A 19,104-nucleotide genomic window follows, 5' to 3' on the forward strand; every position below is an offset into this window, starting at 1 on the left:
ATACTACCACTAGGGGCGTCGATAATGGTACATCAAAATATTCTGATCCCCAATTTGATGATATAATATTCTGTGCCAGCAGAGGACAAAAGAAAAATCCTCCATGCCTTTTAGTGTTAAATTTTGAACCAGACAAGTTGATTAATAGCGATGAAAAACTTAATAAAATTGTTAGCGCTTCGACAAAACAACCTCACCCCACTTTTAAAGTTAAATCGTTGCTCCCTGAAAGACAACGTTTGGACTGGTTATCATACACGTAGCTCCATTATAGGTTCTAAATCAACCACTGTTTTATAATAGTAAGCAAAAGGAATAGATTTTTTTGTATTAAAGGATATTATTGTCCCGTATTTGCATTTTGTTATTTGGGTATTTTTAAGTTATCGTACGACAATCGACTTTGAGCAAACTAAAAGTACACATGTACATCCAGTCAGAATGGGGCGTGCAAAAAGAAGTCACACTGTCGGCTGCATGATAGTTTTTTTTTTCATTTTTGGCCGTACACCAATGTTGCTCTCGAAAAACCAGTACAATGTAAAACGCTGAATTTTAAGTAAAGAATTCACCTACAGACGCTGAAACTGAAATTTGAAATTCAAGAAAAACAAGAACGAAACAATTAAAGAGGTGTTTGACCAAAGTGAAGTTAAAACATATATATCTAAATCCATCTATAAGGGCAACTTTGCCCTCGGATGTTATATCTTACGTTTCTTCGTAATATGTATGTTAACAACCTATTTTAAATTATCGATTTTTTGTTGTTGCCAGTGACAAATATTTCATGAATGTTCCGGAACAAATTAGCAATAAATGCAACAGGGAGAGAGTGTGCATAATGAAGACATATAAAACCTTTCAATTAGTTTAATTGAGGTCTGGAGCTGGCGTATGGCAGTAACTGCTAGACTTATATATAGTAGTCCTTTGTAATTTTATTATCATTGTCATATTGTTTAGTTTTTTTTGTTTCCTATTCTGACATAGGACTTGTATTTCCTATTGAAGTGCGTTTTACTGTTCGTATTACTGTGTGTTTTTCATTCTGTATTGGCTAGAGGTATAGGGGAGGGTTGTGTTCTCACGAAGCATGTTTAACCCCGCCGCATTTGTGCGCCTGTCCCAATCCAGGAGCCTCTGTCCTTCTAAGTCTTGTATGGTTTTGATTTTAGTTCATTGTTATATTTCGGAGTTTAGTATTACGTCTATAATCACTGAACCAGTACACATTTTTGTCTAGAGCCAGCTGAAACACGCCTAGCACAAATTTCATCGCGACGCTATATATTAAGTATTCCTTTCGTATCATTTCTTGGAACTGAAATAAATCATAAAAGGCAATATATTATCATCATGCAATCGATAAACAAGAAAGGAAAACGTTTTAAGTTGTATGTGACTGAAGCGCTTTTTCTGGATCTACCTTCATCAGGAACGTCAAAAAGGCGAATAATACTATATGGTTTACTGCGAGTTGGTAATTTTTCACTGATATTTCTAAATTTTGGGCACTGGGAACACAAAATAGTTTGAAATATTTATCTCAAACGCTAACCTTATATAAGAGATTTAAATCAACGTAGTTGATTCCGGTTTAAATAGGTTTAATTATATATTTTTTTGTTAGATGCACAACCTGAAAATTTCAGGATACTGTTATCCCATGTGATGTCTAATATGTTTCATAAAAAAAAACGACTTCTTCTTTTCATTATTTTTTTTGTTATTAAGAATGATTTGATATATTTCATGCTATTTATTTATAACTAAAAATAGTTCTTATCAGAGCCGTGTTTACATCAGTGATTACAGGTACCCCTCTTGTCGCCCCTTTATATATTTGATATTTTAAGCAAACATTTAAAAAATCAAACTTTCAAAAAGTGAAATAATCAAAATTGCACGTTAGGTTTAGTATTTTAAAAGTTTGATCAAGTTTCTAAAATATCAACTTTATAAACGATATTTAGAATTTTGATATTTTAATAATTTGGTTAAAATTTCAAAATTTCAAAACTTTAACACAATTTGAAATTTTGATATTTTAAAACTTTGATAAAAATTCCAAAAATCTAAAATTTCAAAACTTTTTAAAACTTTGAATTGATAAGTGTTACACGGACCGTTACACTATATTTAATAATCGACGACAATATCTCCTTTATTTTTATTTTTTTACCGATAAAAACATCAATGTTCGGTATCTGTTAAGCTTTCTTTACTTCCAGAAAGAATATATTCCCCCATATTAAGTAACTCGTTTGACTTGTTCCTGTTATAGTACCTTACTATCTGCAATATTTCCTCGACAGGAGGCACCACTATAGCAAACGTAGCAGCAATCATTACCCAGATCTGACAGGCAAATGTCCATGATGAAAACTGATCAAAAGTCAATACTTCTAATGATAAAACGTTGGCAGGAATGACAACTCCGAATATAACAAAACTTATCAAACCACCTACTACTGCCAGTATCCGTGTGCTTCTGAATATTTTGGTCATATGGATTGTATCTACTTTGATATCTTCGGGAACATTTATATTGGCAAGTTCTTCTTTATAAACGTTCCTCCAAGGATTAAGAGGATTATCAATGGACAGTGTTCTATCCCAAACCCTTTCAGTATCCTGTTTTGTCTTGATATTATGTGTGCAGAGCGATATGATTATTGTAGAACTGACACTCACGATCACAGCAGAAGTTATTCCTCCTAATAAACTGTAGTCTGAGGAAGTATTGGTTAGAAAGTTACCTAACCCTCCTTCATACACTAACTCGGCTACAATAAGTACCCCAGCAACATACGCCAATACTCCCATTATACTACCTAAAATAAATATTCGAATTTGACATTACCTAATTTAGTATTACTATGTTCACATACTCTATTCGTCAACAACCATAATGCGATTTTCTAGATAAACAAAACGTTTATATATGCGAAAATGACCGGAAGGTGATGAAAACCCAAACATTTTTAATCATTATTTTAAATACCTGAAATCGGATGTAATCATGAAATTATAATCTACAAGTGTTTATATATACCAACTCGTGTGTGTAGTGATGGCATAGATTTTAACGAACATAATCAATGCATCACTGGTAAATTATTAACTCAGGGATTTGATAAATTACTTTGAATATCCATGACGTAACAATATTAAATCCTTGGAATGAGTTTTACTTTATTTTAGTCTCGGATACATGATTTTCTAATATTTATAATGTTTGGCTTTTAACTATCTTACAGTAACTAGGAGTACTCTCAAATCGTACGTTCGTGTAAATTTGACCTCTTGATATACTTTGTAATGCTTTTTTTGTTAATTAATGTATTTGTTATAACTATACATTTTCACTTTTGTTCTTGTTGTGTAATACTAGTAATTCAAATATAAGGGTTCAGTGTATTTTGTTAATATGTTTTTTTTTATTAAGTAAAGACATTTCAATTGATATATTATAGTGTTTCTTTTTATGATGTGATTTTACACTTTTTTCAGGTAAGGGTGAAGGTTAGTAACTATTAAAATGTTTCAACATGCTAATTTTGTTAGCACCTGTCTTAATTTAGGAACCTGATGTTCGGTGGTTGTCGTTTGTTAATGTGGTTCATAAGTTTTTCTCGTTTATCATATATATTTCCCGTTTGACTGGAATAACACTAGTCATATTTGGGGTCCTTTATAGCTTGCTGTTCGGTGTGAGCAAAGGCTTCCTGTTGAAGAATGTACTATGACCTAAAATGGTTTATTTTTACAAATTGTGACTTGGATTGAGGGTTGCCTCATATCTTTTTATATCTGTTAACTTTCTGATTAGATTTGTCATAAAACTGTTATTGCATTCTGCAAATTTGTTTTCTCAAAATCAGAAAGTAAAATTTCCTATCATAAAAACTTACCTGTAATAACTGCTTTTGCTGTACACTTTGACCACATAATAGCCATTAGAAGTGGAAAGGGGAATGCGTTGAGAACACCCTGCAGTGTGAAAATAACCCAGTTCAAGTTTACACCACTGTTAAAAATGATAAGTCCATATGGAACTATGCCTATTATTACCAATATCATGCACCAACTTTTGTAGCGTAATAGTTCGTCCTCATATCGTCGATACCTAAACAAGTCAAAATATAAAAATAATTTAATAAACACTTAAACTACACAATCTTGTGCTACTGACCCTGACCGATAAATGAATGATTTCGAGGGTTCCTTAAATTAATTAAAAGCATGTGGATAGCTGCCAAATTGAAATGTTTTTAAATTAGTAGCGGCTCTGTATTGGCCAAATTGACCAATGTTTTAAATCAGTAGCGGCTCTGTTTTTGGCCGAATTAACCAATGTTTTTAAATCGATATGTGGGATATAATATGCAATAAAATGAACCGGTTTAATGTAGGTGTGTCTATAGGAAGGTAAATTGCTACATTGTATTGGTATTACCTACTGTTATAATAAATGTTCAATAAATATTCAATGTTTACTTTCTTGTTTTAAGGTGTATGATGCGTTATAATAATTCTCATCTGCTTTGTTCTTGGATACCCATTCTTTTCTTAATTGTGATATATTTTAGTAACTCTATAAAATATACTTAACTACCATGGACACTACATTCGTAGGGATGCATAAATTGCTGAGCCTTCAGTCTGACAACACCATCTTTTTCACAAGCTTTACATGTAAATACAGAAGGACATTTACACATCTGGTCAGTTTTTTCTGGTCCAACTGCATGCGTCTTTTCTTTCCCACACAATTGACACTGCGTTATATCAATACCTTTCCTACCAATGTTGAAATAATGTTAAAATAACCATACTAAAATAGAACCATATGTATATGACTTCTGAACATAAAAGAACATAGTCTATTCGCCGTTTGTAGCTATAACATTTTCATTTTCAGTCTGAAAACTAAAGAAAATCTATTAATAGTACAAGCAAAGTACTTATAAAGATCATAACTTCTTTGGCTTTACAGAAGTGTTGGAAATGAATAATATTGTCGACTGTTTCACCTTTTGTAGGCTAATAGCTTTCATAACATAATTGTTTCTTTGATGTCAACCCACCACTTTTCTTAAAATGTCCTGTACCAAACATGTTATCTAATAGTTCGTTTCTATGTATGTTGCATTGTATTTTGTTTATTGTTTCACTTCAGTTCTGTTGTTTAGTTGTATGCCTCTTATAGTTGATATGTTTCCCTCAGTTTTAGTTTTTAACCCGGATTTCTTTTCTCTAAATCGATTTATGACTTTTGAACAGCGGTATACTACTGTTGCCTTTATTACATATTAAAATGTATGGATTAAAATAATAATATTCCAACTTGATACATATTCACTGTAAAGAATGAATAAAGAGTCTAAACCTAAGTGTGCGTGCATATTTATCAAGGTTATGTGAATCACTTTCAAACTCCAAATCATAGACTATAACACTGCATTTAATAGTGATTATCATCATACAATATAATTCAAGTATGACTGATCATGTGAGACAATTTTTCATTAATGCACATTTCCAAGGGAAATATATTCCGAATTATTTTTTTTTATCAGCATTACATTTCGACCTGAAATGGATATAATCAAAAATGATAACTTAAGAAATCCTGAAGGAAAAATAGTATATGAATAAGCAATAATTGTGATTAATTCACCATTCCTTATTCCGAAGCATTGATACTATCAGCACAAATACAAAGTTTAATGATTTGGAAAAAGCGTCTTAGTAAAGGCAACAGTAGTATACCGCTGTTCGAAATTCATAAATCGATTAAGAAAAAACAAAAACAAAACCGGGTTACAAACTAAAAATGAGGGAAACATATCAAATAAACTGCGACACAACAGAATCACACCACTAAAATGAAACACACACAGAAACGAACTATAATATATCAATGGCCATTTTCCTGATTTTGTACAGGACATTTAAAAAAAATGGAGTGTTGAACCTAGGTTTGTAGCTAGCCAAACTTCGCGCTTTTATGGCAATGTTAAATATAACATTAAAATGACAACATTACATGACTTAATTATAAAAAAAGAAGATGTGGTATGATTGTCAATGAGACAACTTTCCACAAGAGACCAAAATGACACAGACTTTAACAACTATAGGTCACCGTAAGTCTTCTTCGTAACAAATAAATGTACAAGGAGGAAAAAGTTGAAGTGACCAAATTACAAAATAAAAAAGCTTGGTTAAGGATATAACCATTAGTCTTCATTTTTTTTTATTACAAATTACCTGTATGGATTGATGTAAACTTTATAAATATCATAAACTATTATCGATGACACGGCCATTACTTCACCAGAACCTGTGGACATCAATGCCATCGTTACCATGGTAATCAACATGTAAGCTCCTGTTTTACCCATCACAGATTCCATTACATAAGGAGTTATATATCCTAGAAATAAATAAATGCGAAAAATCAAGCACAAAAAGACTTTCTTCTGCCACAATTGTCAAAATTGTCAAATATTTGAGAAAACAAGACTGTTAAAATTGTCACAAAACTAGCATAAAGTAATTAAAAATACTTAGTTAATCCTTCAGGTTTTACAGTCTATGGCTTAAAAAAAGGAGAACGATACCAGATGGACATTCGAAATCACAAGTCGGGAAAAGGGGTCATGATTGTAGATTGGAACATATCCGCTATCATCTATGAAACGGATATTCCATAACGGTCATCTAACTCGTGTTGTCACTACTTGGAACTGTTGGTTAAATAGTTTTATTGTTAGAAGCAACCCTTTATCAAGGACATCATGATAAAAATGCAGGCCCCTAATATGTGGTATCATATGCCTTATATACGCCGTATACAAGCGCTGATGGAATGCTGCTACATAAAAATGAAAAGTTCACAATTAAGGCCGTGTTCACACCAAACGCCGTGTAGAAACATGTTTACAATTAGTTTAGTGTAGTGTACACTGGTTTCACATTACATTTGTTCACATCTATACACCTTGTTTAGCTACCTGTACATAAGATTTGTTCTTACTTGTAAACTATATGTCATTTAAATGTTCATTACGTAGAACTGAATTCAAAATTTTTGGACAATTTTTCTAGCGGTAAGGGAACAACCATTTGTCTTCAAAAGGGGGGTGGGGTGGAAATGGAAATATTCCGATCCTTAATTTGATAAAACAAAAAAAATGGTCATACAGATGATAAAAAAATTATTCTGAATCAAGAGTTTTCCCATACATTATAGTGTTAAATATTGAAAAAAAAGTATTTGATCACCAGCATCGAAAAAAAGGAATGAAAACGTACGCGCGAAAAAAGTCTGACTCAGATAAAAAAAATAACCCTCCCCCTTTTTTTTAAGTTAAGTGGTTGCTACTTTTTGAGAGCCATTTTTATTATTTGTAGTAGTTTGAATATACTAGAGATGTCTCGACTACGCATTAGAAAACGTTAGCTGCAGCAGCGTGCTTACAGCCGAAAAAAAGGATTGAGATATTAGGGATCACTACATTTTTATCTTTTCTGTTTGTTTCAAATGGTATTTCTTCTCCAATGAGTATTTGGTAAAGGAATAGAGTAACGTTTTTTTAATTTATTTTAAGTGTTATTTAACGGATCTGAGATACTAGACAAACATACCATTTACCTCACACTTTTTTTAGTCCTGCATTTATGCGTGAATCGTTGTTTGAGTAAAGACCAGTGTCGAATATTTCTGTGTACGTCAAGTCGATTCGGGAAGACCTTTTCAAATGAATTAGGCAGCAACTATTTACTTCATTTTTATTGGGGATGTGAGGGGAACGGGGGAGGGGTATGGGGCGAGGGCTAATGATTTTGTTCAGGACAAATTTTGGTGACAAGTCGACATCAATTTGAGCATTATATATAGTGGCAGCTGAGGGTGGAACAAACACACAAATTTTCAGAGCCAAAAACTGGAAACATTTTTGGTTTCCAAAAAAAAATCCGTAGCTCACCACTCCCACCCCCTTGCCTTTATGTTTTATACTCAACTATAAAAGCACCCCCCCCCCCAACCTAAAAAAAAAATCAATTAGTTGCTGCCTTATGGGTTCGGCAATGATGCTGCTTTGAGTCTTGATCAGGGGTTAATAAAGTACGTTAATTTTTTTTCACAAAAAAAAATCTGTAAAATTTAGACAATAATTTCTGTAAAGAACTATACTAATAATTATCAAAAATATCAATTTTACTCAAAAATAGTTTCCTCCTTAAATATATACACGGTAAAACTAATGTCCTAAATGCCTAGTTTTGTGTACACTTAACCTACACAAGGCCTACATTGACTATCGACTGTGTGTAGATAAAACATGATTTAAACTACATGTAAACATTGAGTTTTATCAATGGGAACGCAATTTTGTTTAGTTTACGTGTGAGTTACACTAACACAACACCGAATTTAGGTCAATGTGAACACGGCCTAAGTTGCTTCTACACATGTCTTTCCTAAGCACGTATCATTTGCTTGTAGAAAAAAAAACGCATTTTTAAATCAATAAAATTGCATATTGTGTAACACCAAGAAGACAGAAACCCAATAAAACAATTATACAAATTAAAATCATATTAGGCCGAATCATAATACTTTAAAAGCTTGTAATTTTGTGTTCATGGTATTGATTTTATAATTTATATCTGGCGTATAAAATTATAATCCTGGTACTTTTGATAACTATTTACACCACTGGGTCGATGCCACTGCTGGTGGACGTTTCGTCCCCGAGGGTATCACCAGCCCAGTAGTCAGCACTTCGGTGTTGACATGAATATCAATTATATGGTCATTTTTATAAATTTTCTGTTTACAAAACTTAGAATTTTTCGAAAAACTAAGGATTTTCTTACCCCAGGAGTACATAACCTTAGCCGTATTTGGCACAACTTTTTGGATTTTGGATCCTCAATGCTCTTCAACTTTGTATTTATTCGGCTTTTTTACTATTTTGATCTGAGCGTCACTGATGAGTCTTATGTAGACGAAACGCGCGTCTGGCGTATAAAATTATAATCCTGGTACTTTTGATAACTATTTTCATCAAAATCTCTATATATCCACTTGTTAGTTCATAATTATCAACGCAGAAACCCCAAATGTGTTCAGCGTGTATGACATTAATCCTTCCTTATAACAAAAATCACAAATATAAATAGTTTTATGAAATTGGCTAACCTCAATTTCGGCAATTTAGAATAAAAGATCAAACTGGTTATTCATATAAAACTGAATGTTACAGAACGTAAATTGGTGAAATGCAAGATGATGGAAGCTGCAAATATAATATAAAAAAAAAGAGAAAAAAACATGCTGTATTTTAGGCCAATTATACATAAAGCCGGATTTAAAAAAGTATTAGAATATAATGTAATAGCCCGTATATATAGGATACATTTTTGGAATTGATTCAATGTCATAAATTGCTACCTTGAAATGAGTGTATCGTGGATTTGATATATGCACGGGTCATACTCACACATGAACTACTTATTTTATTATTATACATGGATTCATTTATATTACTTAATTCAATCGTTGACGAAAAATGATATATACGTATATGTCACTTGTAGTTTCCATTAGTATAAAAAAAAACAGCACGGGTACATACAAAAAGATTTGAAAGCAGTGCATTTTATAATCAGCGTGACTATACCAAATGACGATACGAATACTAAATATCCTGGCTGAACATTAGTCACCCATTGATACTTTGATTCAGTCACAGATATGTCGTGGTTGTGTTCTAGTGTCTAATTAACAGTATTGTAGCCGAGTAATTCATATGTTATTATATTTAACACCATGTACATGACTAACCTTTGAATTCAAGTGAAAACTAAATAAGCCATCAAAGGAAGTATTTACTCACCAGAATCTATATCCAAAGGGCTCAACATATGAGTTCCATTTTGATAGCTCATGGACATGTAAACTGTTGTTGACGTAATGGTTATCGTTAATGGAATAGCAAACCATAGGTAGGCAGCAATGAAAAACCCTGCAACACCCTGGAAGGGCTTCGCTGCAATTCGACTTTGCCAGTTTGCTTGGTCTAAAAAACTCACCGACATTGACATTAGAAACATGAGTATTCCAAATATCACACCTCCTCGAGATCTAAATGTCATAAATGAGTTTTCAAAATTACCATCAGGACCTTCTATACATTTCATGGCCTCATACATATTTTCCTTCTTTGTGAAAATGTTATCAGTCTCTTTGTATGTTACATGTACAATAAACACTAGAACACTGACGAATGTCAAAGCCGTGTTGAAATATGATATGTAAAAGGTAGTACCAAGTCCGCCAATAAAACAATAAGAACCAAAAAGAAAAGCTAACAAAAGAAGAATCATTTCATCCGAAACATCCTTTACTAGAACGTAAATGGCGGCTTTAGCTGATAAAATAAGCGCCATCACTGTTATTAAATTAGCAAACAGTGCAATACAACAAAACACAATGTGTGCTTCTTTTCCGAAGCGTGCGTAAATAATCTGAAATTAACAAAAAAGACCATCGTTAGGCTGAAATAGATAAAACAATAGTCGAATGACCACATGCTAATATGTCTGTCCAAATAAGCAGAAATTGATAGTACATGAACACATAACGGTTCCCAGGGAACGTTTATCCTTTTCTTTTTTTAGCCATGGCGTTGTCAATTTATTTTCTATTTATGAGTTTGGATGTCCCTCTGGTATCTTTTGCCTGTCTTTATTTCTGTTCTATGTTAACGTATCTGTCATTATTTCTGTTCTATGTTGTGTGTAGGTTGTGCCTAATTGACATATTCAAAACATGTTTCATTCATCTCTTATAAGGACTTAAAGAATATTTTTGTAAAAACATTGTCATTGTCCTTTGTCAAGTGTGTTTTCTTTTGGTAGCAGACATGATTTACCCTCATTCTGATATAGGTAATTATTTATCTCCTGTTTCGATTTTGTTCAATTTCGTTCTGAAACAACTGTCATATCATGCAAATAAACTCATCATATATCTAATTTGACGTCACTGCATTACTGATATGTAACCTAAGTATCGACCTACACTGCTGATATGATAAATAAGAATCGACCTACATTACTGATATCATAACTAAGTATTACCCTACATTACTAATATATAATAATTAAGTATCGACCTGCATTACTCATATGTAATTACTAAGTATCGACCTACATTACTGATATAATTACTAAGTATCAAACCTATATTACTGATATAATTACTAAGTGTCGACCTATATTACTGATATGATAACTAAGTATCGACCTATATTACTGATATAATAACTAAGTATCGACCTATATTACTGATATAATAACTAAGTATCGACCTATATTACTGATATAATAACTAAGTATCGACCTATATTACTGATATAATAACTAAGTATCGACCTATATTACTGATATAATAACTAAGTATCGACCTATATTACTAATTTGCAGTATAACATCAGTATATAGTATTTAGTAAATGTTGATATTTCGTGAAGTGATACATAAATACATTTATATTTTTGAAACTATGTAATGAAAAGATATATGTTTTAACTATCAGACCTAATCAGTCAGTCCGTATCCAAATTCGGAGACAGAATCTCGACCCACATGTTGACATTATGACATACGACTTAATATAAATCTGATATGAAAAATATCATGTAATAATCCGATAGAATTGGATAGAAAAGTAAGATATATAATATATAATTATTTACCTGAAGGAAAGTTTTAGCACCTGGTGCCTTAGTCTTCAATGTTAAAGATAGAACGGGGAACATTAGAATATCCAACACAATGGATATAGCATAAAACAATGAGCCTCCTAGTCCTGTCTGGAAAATTATTACATTCATAGATTACTATAACGAATATAAAAAAAAAAATATGTGGTACGATTGCGAATGAGACAACTCTTCACAAGAAACCACAATGACACAGAAATTAACAACTTTAGGTCACTGTTGGCCTTCAACAATGAGCAAAGCCCATACCGCATAGTCAGCTATAAAAGGCCCCGAAATGACAATGTAAAACAATTCAAACGAGAAAACCTGTATTTACCTCAGAAAATGTTTTAATAAAATGATTCCCTTCTTCAACTTTGTACTTTATTTGGACTTTTTAACTCTTTTTTTCGAGAGTCACTGGAGAGTCTTTTTTGACAAAACGCACGTATGGGGCAAACACAAAATGTTAATCCTGGTATCTATGATGAGTGTATTTTCTATTTCTCTAGATGATAGGAGACGTTCTTTCTTCTAAATCGATTAATGAGATTTGAACATCGATAAACTACTGTTGCAGTGACATACATATCGATTAATGGGATTTGAACATCGATAAACTACTGTTGCAGTGACATACATATCGATTAATGGGATTTGAACATCGATAAACTACTGTTGCAGTGACATACATATCGATTAATGGGATTTGAACATCGATAAACTACTGTTGCAGTGACATACATATCGATTAATGGGATTTGAACATCGATAAACTACTGTTGCAGTGACATACATATCGATTAATGGGATTTGAACATCGATAAACTACTGTTGCAGTGACATACATATCGATTAATGGGATTTGAACATCGATAAACTACTGTTGCAGTGACATACATATCGATTAATGGGATTTGAACATCGATAAACTACTGTTGCAGTGACATACATATTGCGATAATGATGTAAAGGTTTGCAACTTTTTATATCCTCTATACGTACTATAGTTATCAACAATTAAATCATTAACAGTGTTTTATAACATGAATCGCATAAGAAGATCCTTGGCCAAGAACACATATTGACTTTCTTAGTAATTTCAGTAATTCAGACAACAAATGCATAAATCACTCTGTTGCAATGCTAACGTTTTGCTTGATAACGTATGTGGGAAAAAATCGTACAATAAAAAAAGTAATGAATGAGGTTGTTAAGTTTGATATACTAGTATGCTTTTTTTGTGCTGTCTTTTTACATATTTGTTTTGTTTATAGTAATTAAGATTATAACACAACGTTGACTGCTGTACCCATATTGTTGACAGTTTTACCTTTTATAAAATTGAGAATGGAAATGGGGAATGTGTCAAATAGACAACAACCCGACCAAATAAAAAAACAACAGCAGAAGGTCACCAACAGGTCTTCAATGTAGCGAGAAATTCCCGCACCCGGAGGCGTCCTTCAGCTGGCCCCTGAACAAATATATACTAGTTCAGTGATAATAAACGCCATACTAATTTCCAAATTGTACACAAGAAACTAAAATTAAAATAATACAAGACTAACAAAGACCAGAGGCTCCTGATTTGGGACAGGCGTAAAAATGCGGCGGGGTTAAACATGTTTGTGAGATCTCAACCCTCCCCCTATACCTCTAACCAATGTAGAAAAGTAAACGCATAACAATACGCACATTAAAATTAAGTTCAAGAGAAGTCCGAGTCTGATGTCAGAAGATGTAACCAAATGATAAAGATGTATGTCTGTTTGTTTTGTCCACTCATCGATATCATCATAATGGAATTGATGCAAATGTCAAAAGTGAGAGGTTAAGCTAGCTATAAAACCAGGTTTAATATACCATTTTCTACATAAGAAAATGCCTGTACCAATTTCGTAATATGACGGTTGTTATCCACTTGTTTGGTGTAATTCAGCTATTGATTTTGCCATTTGACTAGCATACGAACTTTCCTTTTTGAGTTTTTTTTGTTATTTCTCTTTTTAGTATGTTTTTGGATAATTGACGAGTTACAAATGAAGTTTGCATCTCAATCCTGACCTTTTCAACAGAATGTTTTCCTTAGTTGACAATTGGTAATATCCAAATTTGAATACATCCCTGCAGATACTGAAAAGAATCTTTATTTCGTACTTTGATTTCTTATTCAAACTATTGTTCGTCACTTTAATTTTTTCCTAAATTCTGAAAAATTATTGGTGTATCTAAAATTTTTCAGCTTATTTTGCCCTCGATGATAATTTATATTCTTTAATGCATATTAAGGGTATATTGCGTCCTAGGTATCAACTCTAGTTAACTGCTCAATTTTGAAGTTTTCTCACCTTACTCATAATTGTAGCACTTTGAAGAAAGTCAGACGGCCATAACAGTTGCGACGCTACTGTGACAGCTGTCAGACCTAAGGTCACTTTTCCACCAGCATCAAAAACTGTATCTAAGCTGTGTGCATCACGATAGATATATCGGCGAACTGCATAGTGGACCATCCCTAGGGTGATTGATAGACCTCCAAAGCCAAGGAACATTAAAAGAAGTGCTTCATGTTTTTCAAGTATTGGCGTTATGCTAAAAAATAAACAAATCTAATAGAATTAGAAAAAAATAATGGTGATCTTAACATGAAGACACTGTTAAACTGTAAGTGTAATGTTTTAAATTGACATTTCCTATCTGGTCCAATTCCCAAAAGATCTTAGTTTTTAAGCAGTCATGCCCAAATAATCAGCCAAAAGAACGTAGCAATGTCCAGTCGCTATTTAGAAGAACTACAATCGGTTGAAATTATAATGTTCATTGTCTAGATTTGAAATGGACAAAAGGTTGAAAGTTTATGCCAATCATGTTTATGTTCAATTCTGGTAATGTTGGGCTCATTTTTGTAATAGATTATATCTAATATACAATTCAACGCCTTTATCTAAAGATTTTTATTTAAATTTTGACTTACCACGAAAAGTCTTTTGTAGACTTGCGATCAATATTTTAATCCTGGTATCTATAATGAGTTTGTTATTTGTAATCTAGCCTTCAGAGTGGACTTTTTGACACGAACAATTTTAAAGGTGTTGGATTAAAATACGATATACACAGCTTCTATAAAATTTCTTTGATGCTTAATCATAGACAATTTTGTGCATTTTCCAGAAAAAATCCCTTTTAACTGGTTATGTGATTACATTACAGCAAGCTCCGATTATCGATGTCGTTTTCGCCGGTTGACCAATCATTAAACTAGAGGCTCTAAAGAGCCTGTGTCGCTCACCTTGGTCTATGTGAATATTAAACAAAGGAAGCAGATGGATTCATGACAAAATTTTGTTTTGGTGATGGTGATGAGTTTGTACATCTTACTTTACTGAACATTCTTGCTGCTTACAATTATCACTATCTATAATGAACTTGGCCCAGTAGTTACTGTGGAAAAAGTTACCGGTAGTAAAAATTTACAAATTTTATGAAAATTGATTAAAATTGACTATAAAGGACAATAATTCCTTAGGGGGTCAATTGAACATTTTGGTCATGTTGACCCATTTGTAAATCTTACTTTGCTGAACATTATTGCTGTTTACAGTTTATCTTTATCTATAATAATATTCAAGATAATAACCAAAAACAGCAAAATTTCCTTAAAATTACCAATTCAGGGGCAGCAACCCAACAACAGGTTCTCTGATTCATCTGAAAATTTCAGGGCAGATAGAACTTGACCTGATAAACAATTTTACCCCATGTCAGATTTGCTCTAAATGCTTTGGTTTTTGAGTTATAAGCCAAAAGCTGCATTTCACCCCTATGTTCTACTTTTAGCCATGACGGCCATCTTGGTTGGTTTGGCGGGTCACGCCACACATTTTTTAAACTAGATACCCCAGAGATGATTGTGGCCAAGTTTGGATTAATTTGGCCCAACAGTTTCAGAGGAGAAGATTTTTGTAAAAGATAGAAAATTTACGGAAAATGGTTAAAAATTGACTTTAAAGGGCAATAACACCTAAAGGGATCAACTGACCATTTTGGTCATGTTGACTTATTTGTAAATCTTACTTTGCTGAAGATTATTGCTGTTTACAGTTTATCTCTATCTATAATAATATTCAAGATAATAACCAAAAACAGCAAAATTTCCTTAAAATTACCAATTCAGGGGCAGCAACCCAACAACGGAATCTCTGATTCATCTGAAAATTTCAGGGCAGATAGATCTTGACCTAACAAACAATTTTAACCATTGTCAGATTTGCTCTAAATGCTTTGATTATAAGCCAAAAACTGCGTTTTACCCCTATGTTCTATTTTTAGCCATGCGGCCATCTTGGTTGGTTTGGCAGGTCATCACACACATTTTTTAAACTAGATACCCCAAAGATGATTGTGGCCAAGTTTGGTTTAATTTGGCCCAGCAGTTTCAGAGGAGAAGATTTTTGTAAAAGATATATAAAATTTACGAAAAATGGTTAAAAATTGACTCTAAAGGGCAATAACTCCTAAAGGGGTCAACTGACCATTTTTGTCATGCTGACTTATTTGTAAATCTTACTCTGCTGAACATAAATGCTGTTTACAGTTTATCTTTATCTATAATTATATTCAAGATAATAACCTAAAACAGAAAAATTTCCCTAAAATTACCAATTCAGGGGCAGCAACCCAACAATGGGTTGTCTGATTCATCTGAAAATTTCAGGGCAGATAGATCTTGACCTGATAAACAATTTTAATCCTGTCAGATTTGCTCTAAATGCTTTGGTTTTTGAGTTATAAGCCAAAACCCGCATTTTACCCCTATGTTCTATTTTTAGCCATGGCGGCCATCTTGGTTGGTTTGGCGGGTCACGCCACACATTTTTTAAACTAGATACCCCAATGATCATTGTGGCCAAGTTTGGTTTTATTTGGCCCAGTAGTTTCAGAGGAGAAGATTTTTGTAAAAGTTAACGACGACGGACGACGGACGACGGACGCCAAGTGATGAGAAAAGCTCACTTGGCCCTTCGGGCCAGGAGAGTTTAAAAAGCAATCTGAGATGCAATTATGCATCACTTGGAGATAACTTTATTTATGAAATGCAATGATAAGAATAACCAAGAGTGATTGATGCACGCTAACTTACTAAGGTTTGATTAAGACAATACATGTTTGACAGTGTATTATACTAATGATTGCTATAAACCTTATGACATTCGAGTGCTGACAGCTTAGAAGCCAAAGATCGTTAGTGAAAAATAGAACTGAGATCAACAGTATACGAAAATCACGATTGAAATAATTAACACATACTATAGTGCTGAAAGATTATTGAGAACGACTCGAATTAAAAGAGCTAGACTGTTGACACTTCACTTACTTTGATTGTTCTTCATATTTCAGTGACGTCACCCGACAAGACGCGTTACTGGCAATTGCAACCCGTGCAAGAAACACTACAAGAATTACAAATTTCATTTTTTTATCTGAAAAAGAAAATGTTATCTTATATTCTCAAAACAAAGGTCGTCAGTTTGGTGGAGTATGACTACGTACAAACAGTCACGCCTAGTAGACAAATCCCAACATACAAATATAAGATCCTGCTTCACATGTGGTACCCGTCGTGTTGCGCATCTAAGTGCGCATGATAAGTTTATGGATGGGATTGTGGATACGATGATAGGACCATGTCCCTCGTCATCTATGAAACAGGTATAACACATATTGGTCAACAATCTCGTGCTGGTGTTCGTAAAATTTTCACAGATGATTTCAAATTCAACGCTTGGAATTCTTGTTTTTTTTTTGATTTCCTTGTGAACAGCAACCCCTTTTCAAAGAAATCATGATAAGAAACACGAGTCCATGGATATCGTATAAACAAGGAGATATAAACTCCATATGCTCTCGCTATTGAATTTTTTCTACATAGAAATGGAAAGTTCACAATTGAGAAGAAAAACAAATATTTGTCAATCAATAAGTTATAGAAGATCCACATTTCGGACCTAAAAGATCTTGAAAAATATTGACCGCAGCTTATGATCCGAAATGTTTTGTAATCAAAATGTATACCGAGGTTAATAACACAAAAATCTGGATTAGGGATGGAGGTCAAATCAAACTATGCTAAAAATTTGTTTAAAAAATGGAAATATGTGACCCACATTGACATAATAACATACATAATTTTATAAACAATGGGTCATAACTTATAATGTGAGTTGATAAAACGACGTGATTTTGTATCATATAAATATCAACACAAATTATATGTTAAGTTTGATACATTTCAGGTCTGATTTTTTAAAAATGTAAAAATTTAAAGGCCAATTTTAGACGTTCATGATTTTTTTCTTTCTGAAACGCTCAGAAAATGTGTTTCTATACTTACATAAAGAATAATATCATTACTTTTTTTATTCATTCAAAAAGTAAAATCACAAAAATACTGGACTCCGAGTAAAATTCAAAACGGAAAGGCCCTAATCAAATGGCAAATAAAACTCTTTCCAAAAATTTAAGATATTTACCTTCAAACTTGAACTTCACAAAGAGAACAGAATATGAACATATTTTCCCTTATACTTCAAACGTAAAGTTAAAACGTGTCTATGAATTTTACTGATAATAATAATGTTAATTATCATACAAACATTATAAGAAATAAAATTGTACAATGGATAAAGATATATATTTTTAAATATAATGGATGTAACAGATTGGTATGCACTTCTTTACGATGACAATGATATTAATGAAATGTAAAATATTTGCTGTCACTTTTTCAGCATTGCGAGGGAATGCATACCCACCAAACAAGTAAAAACCATACGAAAAAACGAAAAATCATGTTTCAATAGCCAATATCGAGCTTAGAAGAGAAATGTGTACTGGAGATCGATTGAAAAAAAGGCTTTTAAATTAAAAAAAAATATGAAATTTTTAAGTACAAGCAATAGAGAATTAGGGTTAATAACATGGGAAAAAATTGCTAAAGATAGATTTGAAAGTATCCAAATTATTCTAAAAAACAGGTCGATACAAAAACTTATTGGAAAATTATGAACATGTTAATCAAGTCTAACAATAGCTCAAATAACATCCCCCACTCCAAAATATTGTAAATACAGTAAAAAATAGACGAAATTGCATCCGAAGACGAAGAAGCTATTATTGGGTATACGGGGATGTGCCAAAAATATGGGTCATAATTTTGCGAGATTTTATATAAAAATAACCCTCCTTTTTAATGACATCCTATATTAAAATGCATTTACGTTTGATAACTGTATATTAATTTGGGGTATGATCT

The 19,104-nt window shown here is 32.6% G+C and overlaps 1 protein-coding gene across 1 annotated transcript; it reads right to left on the reverse strand.

The window, feature by feature from the left end:
• Positions 1-2,159: 2,159 nt before the first annotated feature.
• Positions 2,160-17,264, reverse strand: LOC134716559 (uncharacterized). Its single transcript, XM_063579570.1, has 8 exons — positions 17,167-17,264; positions 14,141-14,384; positions 11,781-11,897; positions 9,918-10,548; positions 6,280-6,445; positions 4,622-4,806; positions 3,918-4,169; positions 2,160-2,837 (listed from the first exon to the last, which is right to left on the reverse strand). Exons 1-8 carry the CDS (start codon positions 17,262-17,264, stop codon positions 2,197-2,199), a joined length of 2,334 nt encoding a protein of 777 aa, XP_063435640.1. The 3' UTR covers positions 2,160-2,196.
• Positions 17,265-19,104: the final 1,840 nt, after the last annotated feature.

This window comes from Mytilus trossulus, chromosome 4, assembly GCF_036588685.1.
Source record: "Mytilus trossulus isolate FHL-02 chromosome 4, PNRI_Mtr1.1.1.hap1, whole genome shotgun sequence".
NCBI lineage: Eukaryota > Metazoa > Mollusca > Bivalvia > Mytilida > Mytilidae > Mytilus > Mytilus trossulus.

Excerpts from the sequence above, each read along its gene's own strand:
- LOC134716559 (XM_063579570.1), bottom strand. The coding sequence starts at position 17,264 with ATGAAATTTGTAATTCTTGTAGTGTTTCTTGCACGGGTTGCAATTGCC. Across the intron at positions 14,385-17,166 it reads AAATATGAAGAACAATCAAA|CATAACGCCAATACTTGAAA; the intron begins GTAAGTGAAGTG and ends TTTATTTTTTAG. Across the intron at positions 6,446-9,917 it reads CCCTTTGGATATAGATTCTG|GATATATAACTCCTTATGTA; the intron begins GTGAGTAAATAC and ends ATTTATTTCTAG.